This window comes from Lates calcarifer, linkage group LG15, assembly GCF_001640805.2.
Source record: "Lates calcarifer isolate ASB-BC8 linkage group LG15, TLL_Latcal_v3, whole genome shotgun sequence".
NCBI classification, from domain to species: Eukaryota; Metazoa; Chordata; class Actinopteri; family Centropomidae; genus Lates; species Lates calcarifer.
In genome coordinates, this window is record NC_066847.1 from 23,021,026 (window position 1) to 23,033,386 (window position 12,361).

Sequence of the window (12,361 nt, forward strand, 5' to 3'; positions counted from 1 at the left end):
GTAAAAGGGAGAGAGAGACATCAGTCGTGGCCATTGTGGGCCTCTGAATGCCCATCGGGGATGTGTGTGGGAGCGGTGGCTTCCAGTGGACTCCCTTTCTGTGAAAGGAGAGTCATTTTTCTACAGAGATAAAAAAAAAAAAAGTAATACGTAAAAAAGAACAGCACCCGTGGGAATTTGCTGTTAGTCATATAAGATAGAATACCTGCTTATCAGCATGCTGCTGTTTGGAAACATGTGGCTATGTTGCAACACATGATATGAAAGTGTTAATATTTTCGGGCGGAAGTAGTAAAAGGGAGAGGGAGACATCAGTCGTGGCCAGTGTGGGCCTCTGGATGTTGATCGTGTGTGTGTGTGTGTGTGTGGGAGCGATGGCTTCCGGTGGACTCCCTTTCTGTGAAAGGAGATTGGAGTGTGGATTGATTAACTTTGATTTACCTATGTCTGCTTTGCACTAGTGTGTGCTGATTGTAGTTTATCCCGGTCCCTTGGTTGTTTTTCTTCCGTTTGAGCATCAGCGGCCTTTGTGAATAAACACTTTTTTCTTGGTTATACATTAATTCCGTCCTTGTTTGCTCTCTTTTCCCTGCCGGGACATTTTTTCTTTATTTGTTGCTTCCCCCCAACCCTAGACTACCCCTCAGTGAACGTAACAAATTGGGGGCTCGTCCGGGATAAGCCCACCTCGGAACGGGGAGTTTGGTCGGAACTTGTGTAAGTGCTGCTGTTGTCTAGCCGTAATGTTTGTTGCACGAGGCTTCCCGGTTAAGTCAGGTGAGTGTCCAGCTAAGCTGAGTTCAGTTTTTCCATCGGGCACTCTTTTATTATTTTGCCTTTTTTGTTTTAAGAGTAACTCCGGGCGGGGGTAGGCATTTCGGGGGCTCTGGCCGCTGAAGTTCAGCCTTTAATGTCGCCTCGAGCCCGGCACGCTCCGAGAAGACAGAACAGGTACAGTATTTGGTTAGGTAGGAACCGGGGAAGTTGGTGCAGGATTGTGTAGGTTTTGGAAACTCGGGTAGACTAGGAGTGAGTTGTTTTTTAGGTGTGTGTGTGTGTGCATAGTATATGTTTGTTTGGAGCTCGCTGCTCACTGTTCTAGTAGGTAAGTGGAGTTGTGTGTCAGCCGGTGTGGCTGTGGCTGTGGCTTTGTCAGGCAGGATGGCAAAGTTTAGCGTTAGTGCGTTCACAGCTGATCCAACACTGGCACAGTTAGAGGATTGTCAGAAGTGTGATTTATTTGAGATTGCTGCACATTACGGTATCCCAGTGTCGCTTTCTTTGCGGAAAAGCGACCTGAAAGCCGCTGTGTTAGAGGCGCTGGTGGCTAGGGGCATCCTCAGCCTAACACCAACAGGTCCTCCTGGTGTTGCGGATGTAGCCGCGGTGCCTTCACTGGTGGACGGCAACCCGGTAGAGACGGCTGAGCGCGCGGATGAAAGCCGTGCGTTAAAGCTCAGGAAGCTTGCGCTTCACTGTCTGCCGCTGATTGCTTAACGTATGAAAGCTTAAGAGCACGATATTATGCGCTTGGTGCCAGAGGCATATCGTCAGCGCTTCCGGGGTCTCAGGAAGAGCCCCGGCTAAACGTGTGCTGACTTCGCCTTTGAGAAGGGAATTTTATTTGACCGCTGGTGTTCAGCTTGTAAAATAAGTGATGTGACCTCCATGCGTGAGCTAATGTTGGTGGAGGAGTTTAAGCAGTGTTTCCCTGAGCACGTAGTTACTTGTTAGTATGGAAGTGGCTTCAGCAGCTGGGAGTTGAGGGTGAGGACTGGAGGTCAGTCCATCAGATTGTTGTCCTGGCTGGGTGTTACTTACCTGAATGAGCAAAAAGTGACCTCTTTACAAGAAGCTGCAGTGTTGGCATGAAGAGGTGGTATTACTGTAAGGCAGTGGTACGACAGTTCTATCCTGGTGACCAAGTGCTGGTTTTGTCACCAGTGCCTGGGTATTCCCTCACAGCTTGCTTCTTGGGTCCCCATATGGTGGACAGGAAGGTGTCAGACACAGACTATGTCATTTCTACTCCTGAGTGTAGAAGAAAGACACGGCTGTGTCACATAAACATGTTAAAGCCATATTCTCCCAGAGAGACCCCTCAGGTAAAACCAGAAGGCTCTGGGTTGACTACTTCCATGGTATGTTCAGAGGTAGTAGTGGAAGATGGACTCAAAATGCCCTCTGGTGGCCAACAGAGTGGTGGGTTGTCCAACTCTGAGTTCCTATCTGATGCTGTTTCCTGTCTGTTTTTCCTATCTGCCCAGCAGCGCAGGATACTCTTGAACTGTTGTCTTCATTTCCCACCTTGTTTGGTGATGTGCTGTCCTGCACCAATGTCTTACAGCATGACATTGATGTTCCGCTGCTCCCATCAAGCAGGATGCGTACTGTTGCTCAGCTAATAAGCAACAAGCAAAGAAAACAGAGGTTGAGCATCTGGTGAGGAATGGCTTAGCTGAGCCTAGCAACAGCCCCTGGAGTTCCCCATGTCTGTTGGCTCCTAAAGCTGACGGAACCCCTCATTTCTGTACAGACTAAAAAAGTTAATGCAGTTACAGTACCTGATTGTTTCCCTTTGTCCCGCTTAGAGGACTGTATTGATAACATTGGTCCAGCAGCTTTTATCACTAAGCTAGATCTTCTGAAAGGTTACTGGCAGGTCCCTTTAACGGCCCAGGGCGCCTGAGATCTCTGCTTTTGTGACCCCCGACTACTTCATGCAGTACACGGTAATGGCATTTGGTTTAAAAAACGCTCCTGCAAACTTCCAGCGTAATGAACAAGGTGTTGGGTGATATCCCTCAATGTAATGTATATCTTGATGATGTTGTTGTTTACTCCAGTGAATGGTCTCTCCATGTTTCCATTTTAAGGAAGGTGTTTCAACAACTTGCAGAGGCAAATCTGACACTAAACCTTGCCAAGTGTGAGTTCAGCAGGGCCTCAGTGATTTACTTGGGTAAACAGGTGGGGCATGGGCAAGTCTGTCCGGTAGATGCTAAGATCACGGCGGTGCTAACTTATCCTGTTCCCACCACACAACATGAAATCCGCCATTTTCTTGGGATGACAGGTTATTACCAGTGTTTTCGCAGGAACTTCTTGGTAGTAGTTGCCCCTCTCACTTCTCTGTGTAGTACTAAAGTTCCTTTTGTGTGGACTACTGATTGTCAGCGTGCTTTTGAAGCAGCTAAGTCGATATTGTGTAGTGCTCCTGTTCTGGCTGCGCCTAACTCTACTTGTCCCTTCAAACTGGAAGTGGATGAAAGTGCATCAGGAGCTGGGGCAGTGCTGATACAGGACAATGATGATGGTGTTCCTCATCCAGTGTCCTCCTTCTCGGCCAAGTTCAACCGCCACCAGCTGAACTATTCAGCTATTGAAATGGAAGCCCTAGCGATGCTTCTTGCCTTACAGCATTTTGAGGTGTATGTCAGGTCAAGTACACTCCTAGTGACTGTGTACACCGACCATAACCCCCTTGTTTTTCTGAGGCAGATGTACAACCTCAACCAACGCCTTATGTGTTGGGCCCTCTTAGTGCAAGGCTTCAATATTGAAATCAAGCACAAGAAGGGAGCCGACGTGGTAGCTGATGCTCTGTCCCGGGGGTGAGATTAAATGCCCTTAAGGATGTGTGGTGAGTAAAAGTGGCTTCCAGTGGACTCCCTTTCTGTGAAAGGAGAGCCATTTTTCTACAGAGATAAAAAGTAATACGTAAAAAAAGAACAGCACCCGTGGGAATTTGCTGTTAGTCATATAAGATAGAATACCTGCTTATCAGCATGCTGCTCTTTGGAAACATGTGGCTATGTTGCAACACATAATATGAAAGTGTTAATATTTTCACCTTTGTGTGAATGACAATCCTTACATAGGAAAATCGAATGTGGTCAGAAGATGAAATACAGGTTCAGTTTTCTCTATGTTATCAGCAAAGTGCCACTTGTTAACACTGAAAGCATTTATTTCTTTCTTTGCTTTAATTAATGGTTACTATGTGCACAATTAAGAAAATAATAAATAAAAAAACATTTCAAGTTTCTCTATTTCCACTCCTGTTTTGAAACTCAATCTGCTTATCAGCTTTTCTCTTTGGCTAATGAGATATTGGAAGGCACTCACCACTCTTGCTGATCCAACATTGCAAGCCTGCATTACATGCCTGAGTCAATGTTTCAGAGTAGAGACAGACTGAGCGGTACAAGGCTCCGTTACCCATGTATGAGCATAGGTGTTTATCAGCACCAGACAGGAAAACATTTAAATGTGAGGGTGCATTTTCCCAAACCCTATGATTATACACTTAAGACTAGAATATAACGCATTCCCATCCAGCACAGGCAAGTTCTCCCCTGCTCATTACTGTGTGACACACACACACACACTGTCAGCCTCATCCCTTTACCAACCTGCATATCATTGCTAGTGTTCTTTTTGACTCTTAACAAATCCAACAACTTGGCACAACACGCTGGGAGACACACACTCTGCAAGGTTAAAACATCTCAGGTTGCACGTGTTCACAGTTGTGAGCTTGTGTTTGTGCACTCGTTCAGCCTAGATATCACTAGACACATACGCTTTCAACAGAAAACATGAGGCTACAGGACATTATAGCAACCTCAGTGGCATTTATTAGAGAAAACTAAATTGCCAACAACATTAAAATGTGCAACAAATGCAAAGAGCCCCAGAGCTAATTGTTCAAAGGTGGAAAAGTCTTTGACAGTGTAACATATGACAACCAGATGTTGTCATATGTTTAGTTGCACATTTGCAAAACAGCATTCATCTGCTGTCTCTGCAGAATTAAAACTAGCATTGACCTTCAGTAATTTCCAGCATTTGCCACTCTAACCCTTAGTTACAATACATGAGAAGGATAAAAACTGTCATTTATTTCCTCAGCTGGCATTCCCTGCATGTCTGACCAGTTCCGGTTCCCCTAATCTCATTCCACTGTACCTCAGCACACCCTCGGACAGAGAGAGTATTGTGTCAGATCTGTATGACTTATGCATCGCCAGGGTTGTTTGCTCTCAGACAGAGTCCAAGCTGATTATTCATATCCCTTAGGTCTGCCAAGGGGGGACCATCCGCTGTGGTTGAGGGCAAGGACGTATGTAAGGAAGTGGTTTAAGTTATTGAGGTTCAGCTTTTTTTTCCCCCGTGTGTGGTGTATTTTGTGGAAAAAAACTGTCACTGAGCCATACGGACGAAAGTCATTGGCACCGGTTTTGACTTGAAAAACAAAATTCCTAACCTCTCCGCACCCGTGAGACACAGGGTTTGATTTCCAGTCAGCGCCGCAACAAGATCAACAAACCTTTTAGGTTTCAGCACACAGCAGAATCTCCCACTATTTTTGTCTTTGTGACAGTGCAGTCGAGGAGTTTCAGCATAACAGCTAGTGTGCCACCATTTCACTCTGTCTCCCCCACTTCTACAAGAGTGGATTTAGAAATGCTGTGAGCTCACAGTGTTTTGTACACAACAGCAAGGAAAAATACTGGGTGTATTACAGTGATGCTAGGACCCGGAGTATATGATTAGTATTTCACTGTCCCACACACAAAGACACACAGAGACATATATATACACACATTTTAGCTGTGTCTTTCAGCTGACTCCCCCACCCCAGCCTCACCAGCTGTTGTGGTGAATGATAAACCCCCAAACTCCAATTGTGTATATCACCCACCGCTAAAACTAAATTCCCTTTAGTTGTTTTACACACCCAAATTGGTATTTGTGCGGCAGTCACATAATTGCACGTTTGGTTGGTAAATCAAGAACTCTGGCAAGCCAAGGCTCTGAAGGCTACCCTCAAACTATAGCCTTGGGATAGCTATTAATATCCCCTACAGACACCAGCAAAATGCTCTGCCTCTCAGCTCTGTTACAGAGACTCTACAGCAAAAGTTTCAAAGAACACATTTTAGCGCAGAAATGAAAACCGGTGGATATATTGCACAAGTGGATCATGACCAAATGAAACAAAATAGTCATACTGTCTAGACTAGGGCTAAAAGTGGCATGTCATTTAGCATTACAAATGGAGCTGAACGGTAAAATGTAGTTTTTCAGGAGTGATGAAGAAGTTAACTGGGTTGGCTTATTTTTAAACAGTTTCCTGTAGTTAGAGTGAATTGGTTTTGGTCCTGGTGTAAAAGATCTCTTAAGGTTTTCTAATGCTGAATATTTATGCCTCTCTCCCTCAACCTTCAGAAAAAAGGTGGCAAAGATAACAAAGACATGGGTCCTCCTACACACTCAAAAAAGGGTGTTGTTTCGAACCCATGCAGGGGCTGAGTGTGTAAACGGACACACACACACAGACGGGTATTGTCTCTCACTCCTTCGCTCTCTCTCTCTCTTCCCCCTCTCTCTCCTCCTTTTCTTCCTCCCCCTCACATCTGGACTTTTGGCAGGGCTTGGTTCCTGTGTGGTGTGTGTGTACATTGGGGGGTGGGGGGGGTTAGTTTTAGGGTTGGGCAGGTTCAAGCAGCCCACACTGTGCAAATCTGATCAGTTCAAGATTTTGAGCCTCATTGTGTCTTACAGTGTGAAGAAGTCAGACCATTAAAGCCACCACCATCACCAGGATGCCTCTGATTTTTTAAAAATGATTATTGTCATTGTGACCTGAGAATTTCATTTACCTCCTCATCCAGTGTTGCAAATATTTGTTACTAAAAGCAAAAATGCAGACATGACTAAATTTGAATATAGGTTGGAACAAATCAGCTGTTTTCAATCTTGTGATTTTGGCCAAGTTCATCTGTTTAATTCCTGTTTCCATAAAGTTTCCTTATTGAGTTTCTGTTCCAGAAATTCAAACTGGGCCACGTAATAAGAATTAATACTGCAAACTGTCATGATTTCCAGTGATCGGTTTTGTGTTTTCACTCATGAAGTGTGAAGACATAGATTGCAGTGACTGAGGAAACAGCCCATTCTTTGTGTTTTGCAATTTTCCACAGAAAATTCTATTTAAAAAAAACAGACAAAATGCATACAATTCACACATGTACAAACATGTGGGTGGTGGGGCAGCAAAACCAAAAGTAAAGAGGAACCATGTGGGAGGAAATATGACCATGAGGTCAAACTCAGATTAAATATTTTTTTCCCCCACTGAAAGGTAGGGCTCTACTCTGGGGACACGAGGCAGATTTTCAGTCTCTCCAGCCAACACTCCCCCGTGTCCATCTTGCTCTTATTACTATATATTTAATGCTATTGTCTCCTCCTGTTGTGATGCATTTCTAGAGATAAGTAGACCCAATCCACATGTGATTTATCTCACAAGGTTTTGGGATAAACTTTGGGCTAACATCACCTACACTTCTGCTCCCTCTGGCATATGCTGTAAATCTACAGGCTTTCCCTATAGAGACCAAGATATATTCATTCATTGCTTCATTCATTTCATTAAGAGTGTAAAAGAAGATGCTGACAAATAGGAACATACTGCAGATAACTTGTAAGACTTGTAAGATTGTCCCAATACTGACTAATTCCAAAAATGTGCTGTAACAAACTCACACCAGATCTGTATTCCTTGCAGGTTTGCAGCAGAGGTACCACAGTTGTGTCCAGTTTAAAGTGGACAGTGGCAAAGAGGGAGTAGCCCACCATTTTATAAAACTCCTCAGTAACCCAAAATTAGCGACACAGTGTGCTGTGAGTTTCTTATATGCAGTGCAGGGTAAAGAGAAAGGAAGGGACATTAGAAATATGTAATGTAGATGGCAATTCAAACAGTCAACATGGAGCAATTACACTTCCAACAACCTCAAGCAAACATGAGCTCAACCCACATGGAGAAAAACACATTACACAGCAGGATCACTGGCGGACATGAGAAGACGCAGCACCGCTCTTTCTCAGGTAGTCATCTCAACAACCCACAATTTATGCCTTTAGTTGTTTGGTTACTTAGTGTTTTCACCTATGGAGTTTCCCAAGGATAAAAGCTCTATCATGTGGCATTTGAAGAAGACAAATGTGTTGTGGCAAGATTTTTTTTTCTTATGTCAGGCCTCAGGTTAGCAGCAGAGAGGTTCTTGCAGGTAAGAGATGCAAGTCAGACAGCAGGCAGTGCAGGGATTAAGACCTAGACCACACTCACCCATCTTCATACTGTATGCATTAATGTAACCCACCTGTCAAACTTTGTGTTTTCTTATGGAAAATACAAATATTTTTCACGTTAAACGAATTGGAACAGGCAGATTGTGTTTGGACAAGAGGTTTAATGAACTTTTAAAAAAAAAAAGTGAGTGAGTGTGTGTGTGTGTGTGTGTGTGTGTGTGTGTTGGGGCAGGGGGTATCTGTCTGAGGTCCCGCCTTGATGTGTGCGGTGACGTCACATATTTAAGGAGTCTGGGATGCGAGCTCCACACAGTTTCCACAGATGAGTCAGGGAACCGTAGGCTGCCTTCTAATCTCTGCCCACGGTTGCTTTTTGCAGCGGACACATCTTCACTGGAATCAGAGCTTTCGAAAGGTATTGCGTCTTCGTTCCTCTTAAGGACTTCAGCTCAGTGAATCAGACGAGGTTGTTGAGAGGACAATTAAAACATCGAGATTATACACCAAGACTCGGCAAACATCTTTTGTCTGCTGTTTGAGCCGCTTTATTTTAAGCAATTTGCTGCTTCTTAAGTCGTTAAAGGTCTTTATAAGCAATTAACTGTTCAAATAGACGTCAATTAAGCCTATGTGTATAGAGTAGGCTACAGCTGCGTTGTGGTTTTATTGTCTGCGGTTGGTATCTGATCATAACTTTGAAAAAAAAAAAAACATTGCTCATCAAATTCTGTTCCCGTTTTACGCATTGATGTGGGTTTCAATCGGTGGGGAAGTTGGTGCCCTGTTTGCATGTTATGCCAGAAAATGTTTTGTGAGCAGTTGTTTCTTTTGTTTTGTTTTGTCTTTCAAAGTACCTAGCATAGAGAGTTGGGAACCTTTCTTCAGACTGTCATTAAGATTTGGCTTGATGTCTGCTGTGGTTCAGGAGAAGGTTGTGAAGCAGCGAGACTGTTGCCCTATGATTACAGAGTTTAAGTCATGTCCCTGTGAGCAGCAACCTCCACAGGACTTTTTAGGGAACAGGCATGAATGTAGCTAAAATTTGGAGCTCATTTTCAAGGGGTTGGATGTCCTAACTTTTAATTTGAATAATTTAGAAAAACATTAATCTCAGGTATGATTACTGACTTTTTAAAAACTTCTAAGTTAACTTATATTTTTGTTTTTGTTTCAGATTCTAAGACAATGATGGAGTTAATGACAGTTGACCCTTTCTATATCATGAATACAACAGATGTCGGTGGAAGAAATGGCTCTTTGTATGAGGACGACGAAGAGTATGACTACGATCATACTGAGCTGAAACAGTCTCTGAACATCATGTCTCTCATTGTTTACTCCCTGGCCTTCGTTCTTGGTGTGCTCGGGAATGGAGTGGTTATCTGGGTGACTGGGTTCAAGATGAAGAAAACAGTTAACACAGTTTGGTTCCTCAACCTCGCTGTGGCCGACTTCCTCTTCACAGCATTCCTGCCCCTGAGTGTGACATACACAGCCATGGATTTCCACTGGCCTTTTGGCAACTTCATGTGCAAAGTGAACAGCACCATAAGTTTTCTAAACATGTTTGCCAGTGTCTACATCCTGGTGGTGATCAGTGTGGACAGATGTGTGTCTGTGGTGTGGCCCGTCTGGGCCCAGAACCACCGAAGTGTACGCAAGGCGTCCTTTGTGAGTCTGGGTGTTTGGGTACTGGCTCTGATTCTCAGTGGTCCATACTTCATCTTCAAGGACACTGGGCCATCATATCATAATGAAAACATTATCAACTGCTTCACCAACTTTGCTCTCTCTGATGATTATGAAACACCATCTGTGACTCAGCTGCGACATTTTCGTCATCAGGCCATGACCATCACTCGCTTCCTCCTGGGATTTGTTGTCCCCTTCACTGTCATCGTCTCCTGTTATGCTGTGATAATCCATCGTCTCAGGAGGAACCGCACCTTGGCCAGCCAGTCAAGTCGGCCCTTTAAGATTATTGCTGCTGTTATCACCACTTTTTTCTTGTGCTGGGCTCCTTATCACATAATGGGTCTAATTGAGATGGTTAATCACACCGTTAGCCATTCAAGTGAAATATTAGACCAAGTCACCACTATCGGTGTGCCTATAGCCACCAGCCTGGCCTTTCTCAACAGTTGTCTGAACCCACTGCTGTATGTGTTCATGGGCCAAGATTTCAAGGATAAAGTCCGCAAATCCATCCTGAATGTATTGGAGACTGCTTTCCAGGAGGAGGTTTCTCGTTCTTACACCTACACAAACTCGATGGTCACCAGTCGGAGTAAAGAGAAGTCTGTCTCTGATGCAGAGGTATAAGGTTGCCCATGATATGATTGAAAAAATACTGTAACTGTACATAGGAAATATAACTGTATATAACAAATAACATTCTCTTTTAGCTTTTGTTGTTCTATTATTCAAGACAATCTCTATATATTATCTGAGACTGGAACATTTCACCTGTTGCATTTTGACTATTGTACACAAACAGTATGTATTTTAATACCTAAAACAACTTGAATACACCTACACACATGCAAAAGTATCCAAACTGAATAACATGTAAAGCAAGTGTCAACATTTATCTTTTGAGTAGAAGTGGTTGTTCTTCATTATGCAACTCTGTTGTAAGCTGCACTCTGTACCAGGTGCATGTGTAATGTGCCATTTTTGACAAGACACAGCTGTTATGATCTCAAAACAGGTAGTACATTACTTTATAGTTACATTTGTGCAACACAAGATGTTGTAAGATTTGACTGACAAAGGGAACTAAAAATCTGTCTTGTATATTCCAGTTGTTGATTATTATGCCCTTGCCTGTATGGGACAGCAAATAAAATTAGTAGTTGCAGTTGTTTATAAGCCATGATTGTAAACATTTTTAATCATTAGAAATGCAGGCTCATCATCTAAATATCATAGTAACAAGAGTATATTAAAGAAGACTGTGTTTATTTTGCTGTAAACTATGGATAAGATATTTTACTGAATATAAAATCTACAGTGTGAAATAGTGTTGTGTAACTGCTGCACAAACAGTTTTATGGAAAGTTAATTTCCCAACTTCCCCCTCAGGCCAGCCACTGATGCCGTGATATGTGTATTCATTCATTCAGCTGAATTTCAATTGCCACATGTCCACTGCATGCTTTGATAAACATGTTATTCAGCATAAGAACAGTCTAATGCAAATCTAATAAATAAATATGTTATTAACAGATTATTCTGCTTAAAGTAGCAGCTGCATTGTAAGGCTTAGTATGATGTTTTGTTAGTTGTTTTTTGAGGGGACCTGTCTGTGACCCTCATTGCATGCATGTTGTGCTAAGATCTGAGAATGTATCATTTAAGGAAAATTAACTGGAAAGATCCATCCGTTGTCAAAATCATTGCAGATAAATTATTGTAAATCAACTGTCTAATTGAATGGGCAAAAAATGGAACGACACACTTATTCTATGTAATGTATGACTTTGATTTATATGGCATATTGTGACATAACACGAACCTCTTTATGAAAGCTTTATTCTTTTGTAAACAGTGTCAATCATAATTGTACTTTTGATTCATAAATGATGATAATGATGATGACTGTGATCATGTTTCTTGTTGTTATCATTATTTGGATCATTAAAATATTCTCTGGACTCTCTACTCATAATCTTCATCTCATAATCACCACATTACTTCACAAAACACTGCAACAAATGTGTTTGAACAACTAAAGGCTGCAAGTCAGTGACAGTCATTAAGTGTGTAAATCATCAGTCACCTCCACCTTTGATGTAAGCCACCTGTAATTGTAGCTGGTAAATTAGTTGGTTAAAATCCTATATGTATGCTAATCTTCCATGGGGTCACAGTACAGGGACATTATACTGTATGGTGTATGTTTTACTTTTGTGGTATTATCTGATGTGTTTGAATGACAGTAAACTTACTGTTTGTGTTAACATTTTGTGGTTGCTAAGTTTTCAGTCACAGCCAACTGCAACAACATGCGACACGTCTTTCGTAACTGAGGAGGAAATCTGATTGAGAGTGCAAAACCAGATGCTGACAAGTACATGAAATTGCTCTAATACAAATGTAATATGTCATAAAAAGATATATTCTGACTTCAGCTCTCTTTTACTTGAACAGTTGGATCTACAGATGCAGCATAGTATGTGCATGTCCAGCTTCAGTATGGAGGAGGCAGCTGTTTTAACAAATTTTATGACAACCCTCAATTACTGACAGATGCTGC

At 42.6% G+C, this 12,361-nt stretch overlaps 1 protein-coding gene across 5 annotated transcripts; it reads left to right on the forward strand.

Annotated features, from left to right (window-relative positions):
* The first annotated feature begins 424 nt into the window (after positions 1-424).
* On the forward strand, positions 425-11,766 carry LOC108890257 (chemerin-like receptor 1). Of its 5 annotated transcripts, none has more exons than XM_051075863.1 (2): positions 425-717; positions 9,278-11,766. In XM_051075863.1, the coding sequence occupies exon 2, from the start codon at positions 9,289-9,291 to the stop codon at positions 10,423-10,425; it is 1,137 nt and encodes a 378-aa protein (XP_050931820.1). In that variant the 5' UTR covers positions 425-717; positions 9,278-9,288; the 3' UTR covers positions 10,426-11,766. The 5 variants fall into 5 exon arrangements, with proteins under 5 accessions (XP_050931820.1, XP_050931821.1, XP_018542638.1 ...); XM_051075864.1 differs by lacking the exon at positions 425-717 and adding an exon at positions 749-951; XM_018687122.2 differs by lacking the exon at positions 425-717 and adding an exon at positions 4,019-7,899.
* The last annotated feature ends 595 nt before the right edge of the window (positions 11,767-12,361 follow it).

What these genes read in the sequence shown, in the direction of transcription:
- LOC108890257 (XM_018687122.2), top strand. Translation starts at nt 7,758, where the DNA reads ATGGCAATTCAAACAGTCAACATGGAGCAATTACACTTCCAACAACCT. An exon ending in GCAGCACCGCTCTTTCTCAG is followed by an intron (nt 7,900 to 9,277) that starts GTAGTCATCTCA and finishes TTTTTGTTTCAG; the next exon opens with ATTCTAAGACAATGATGGAG.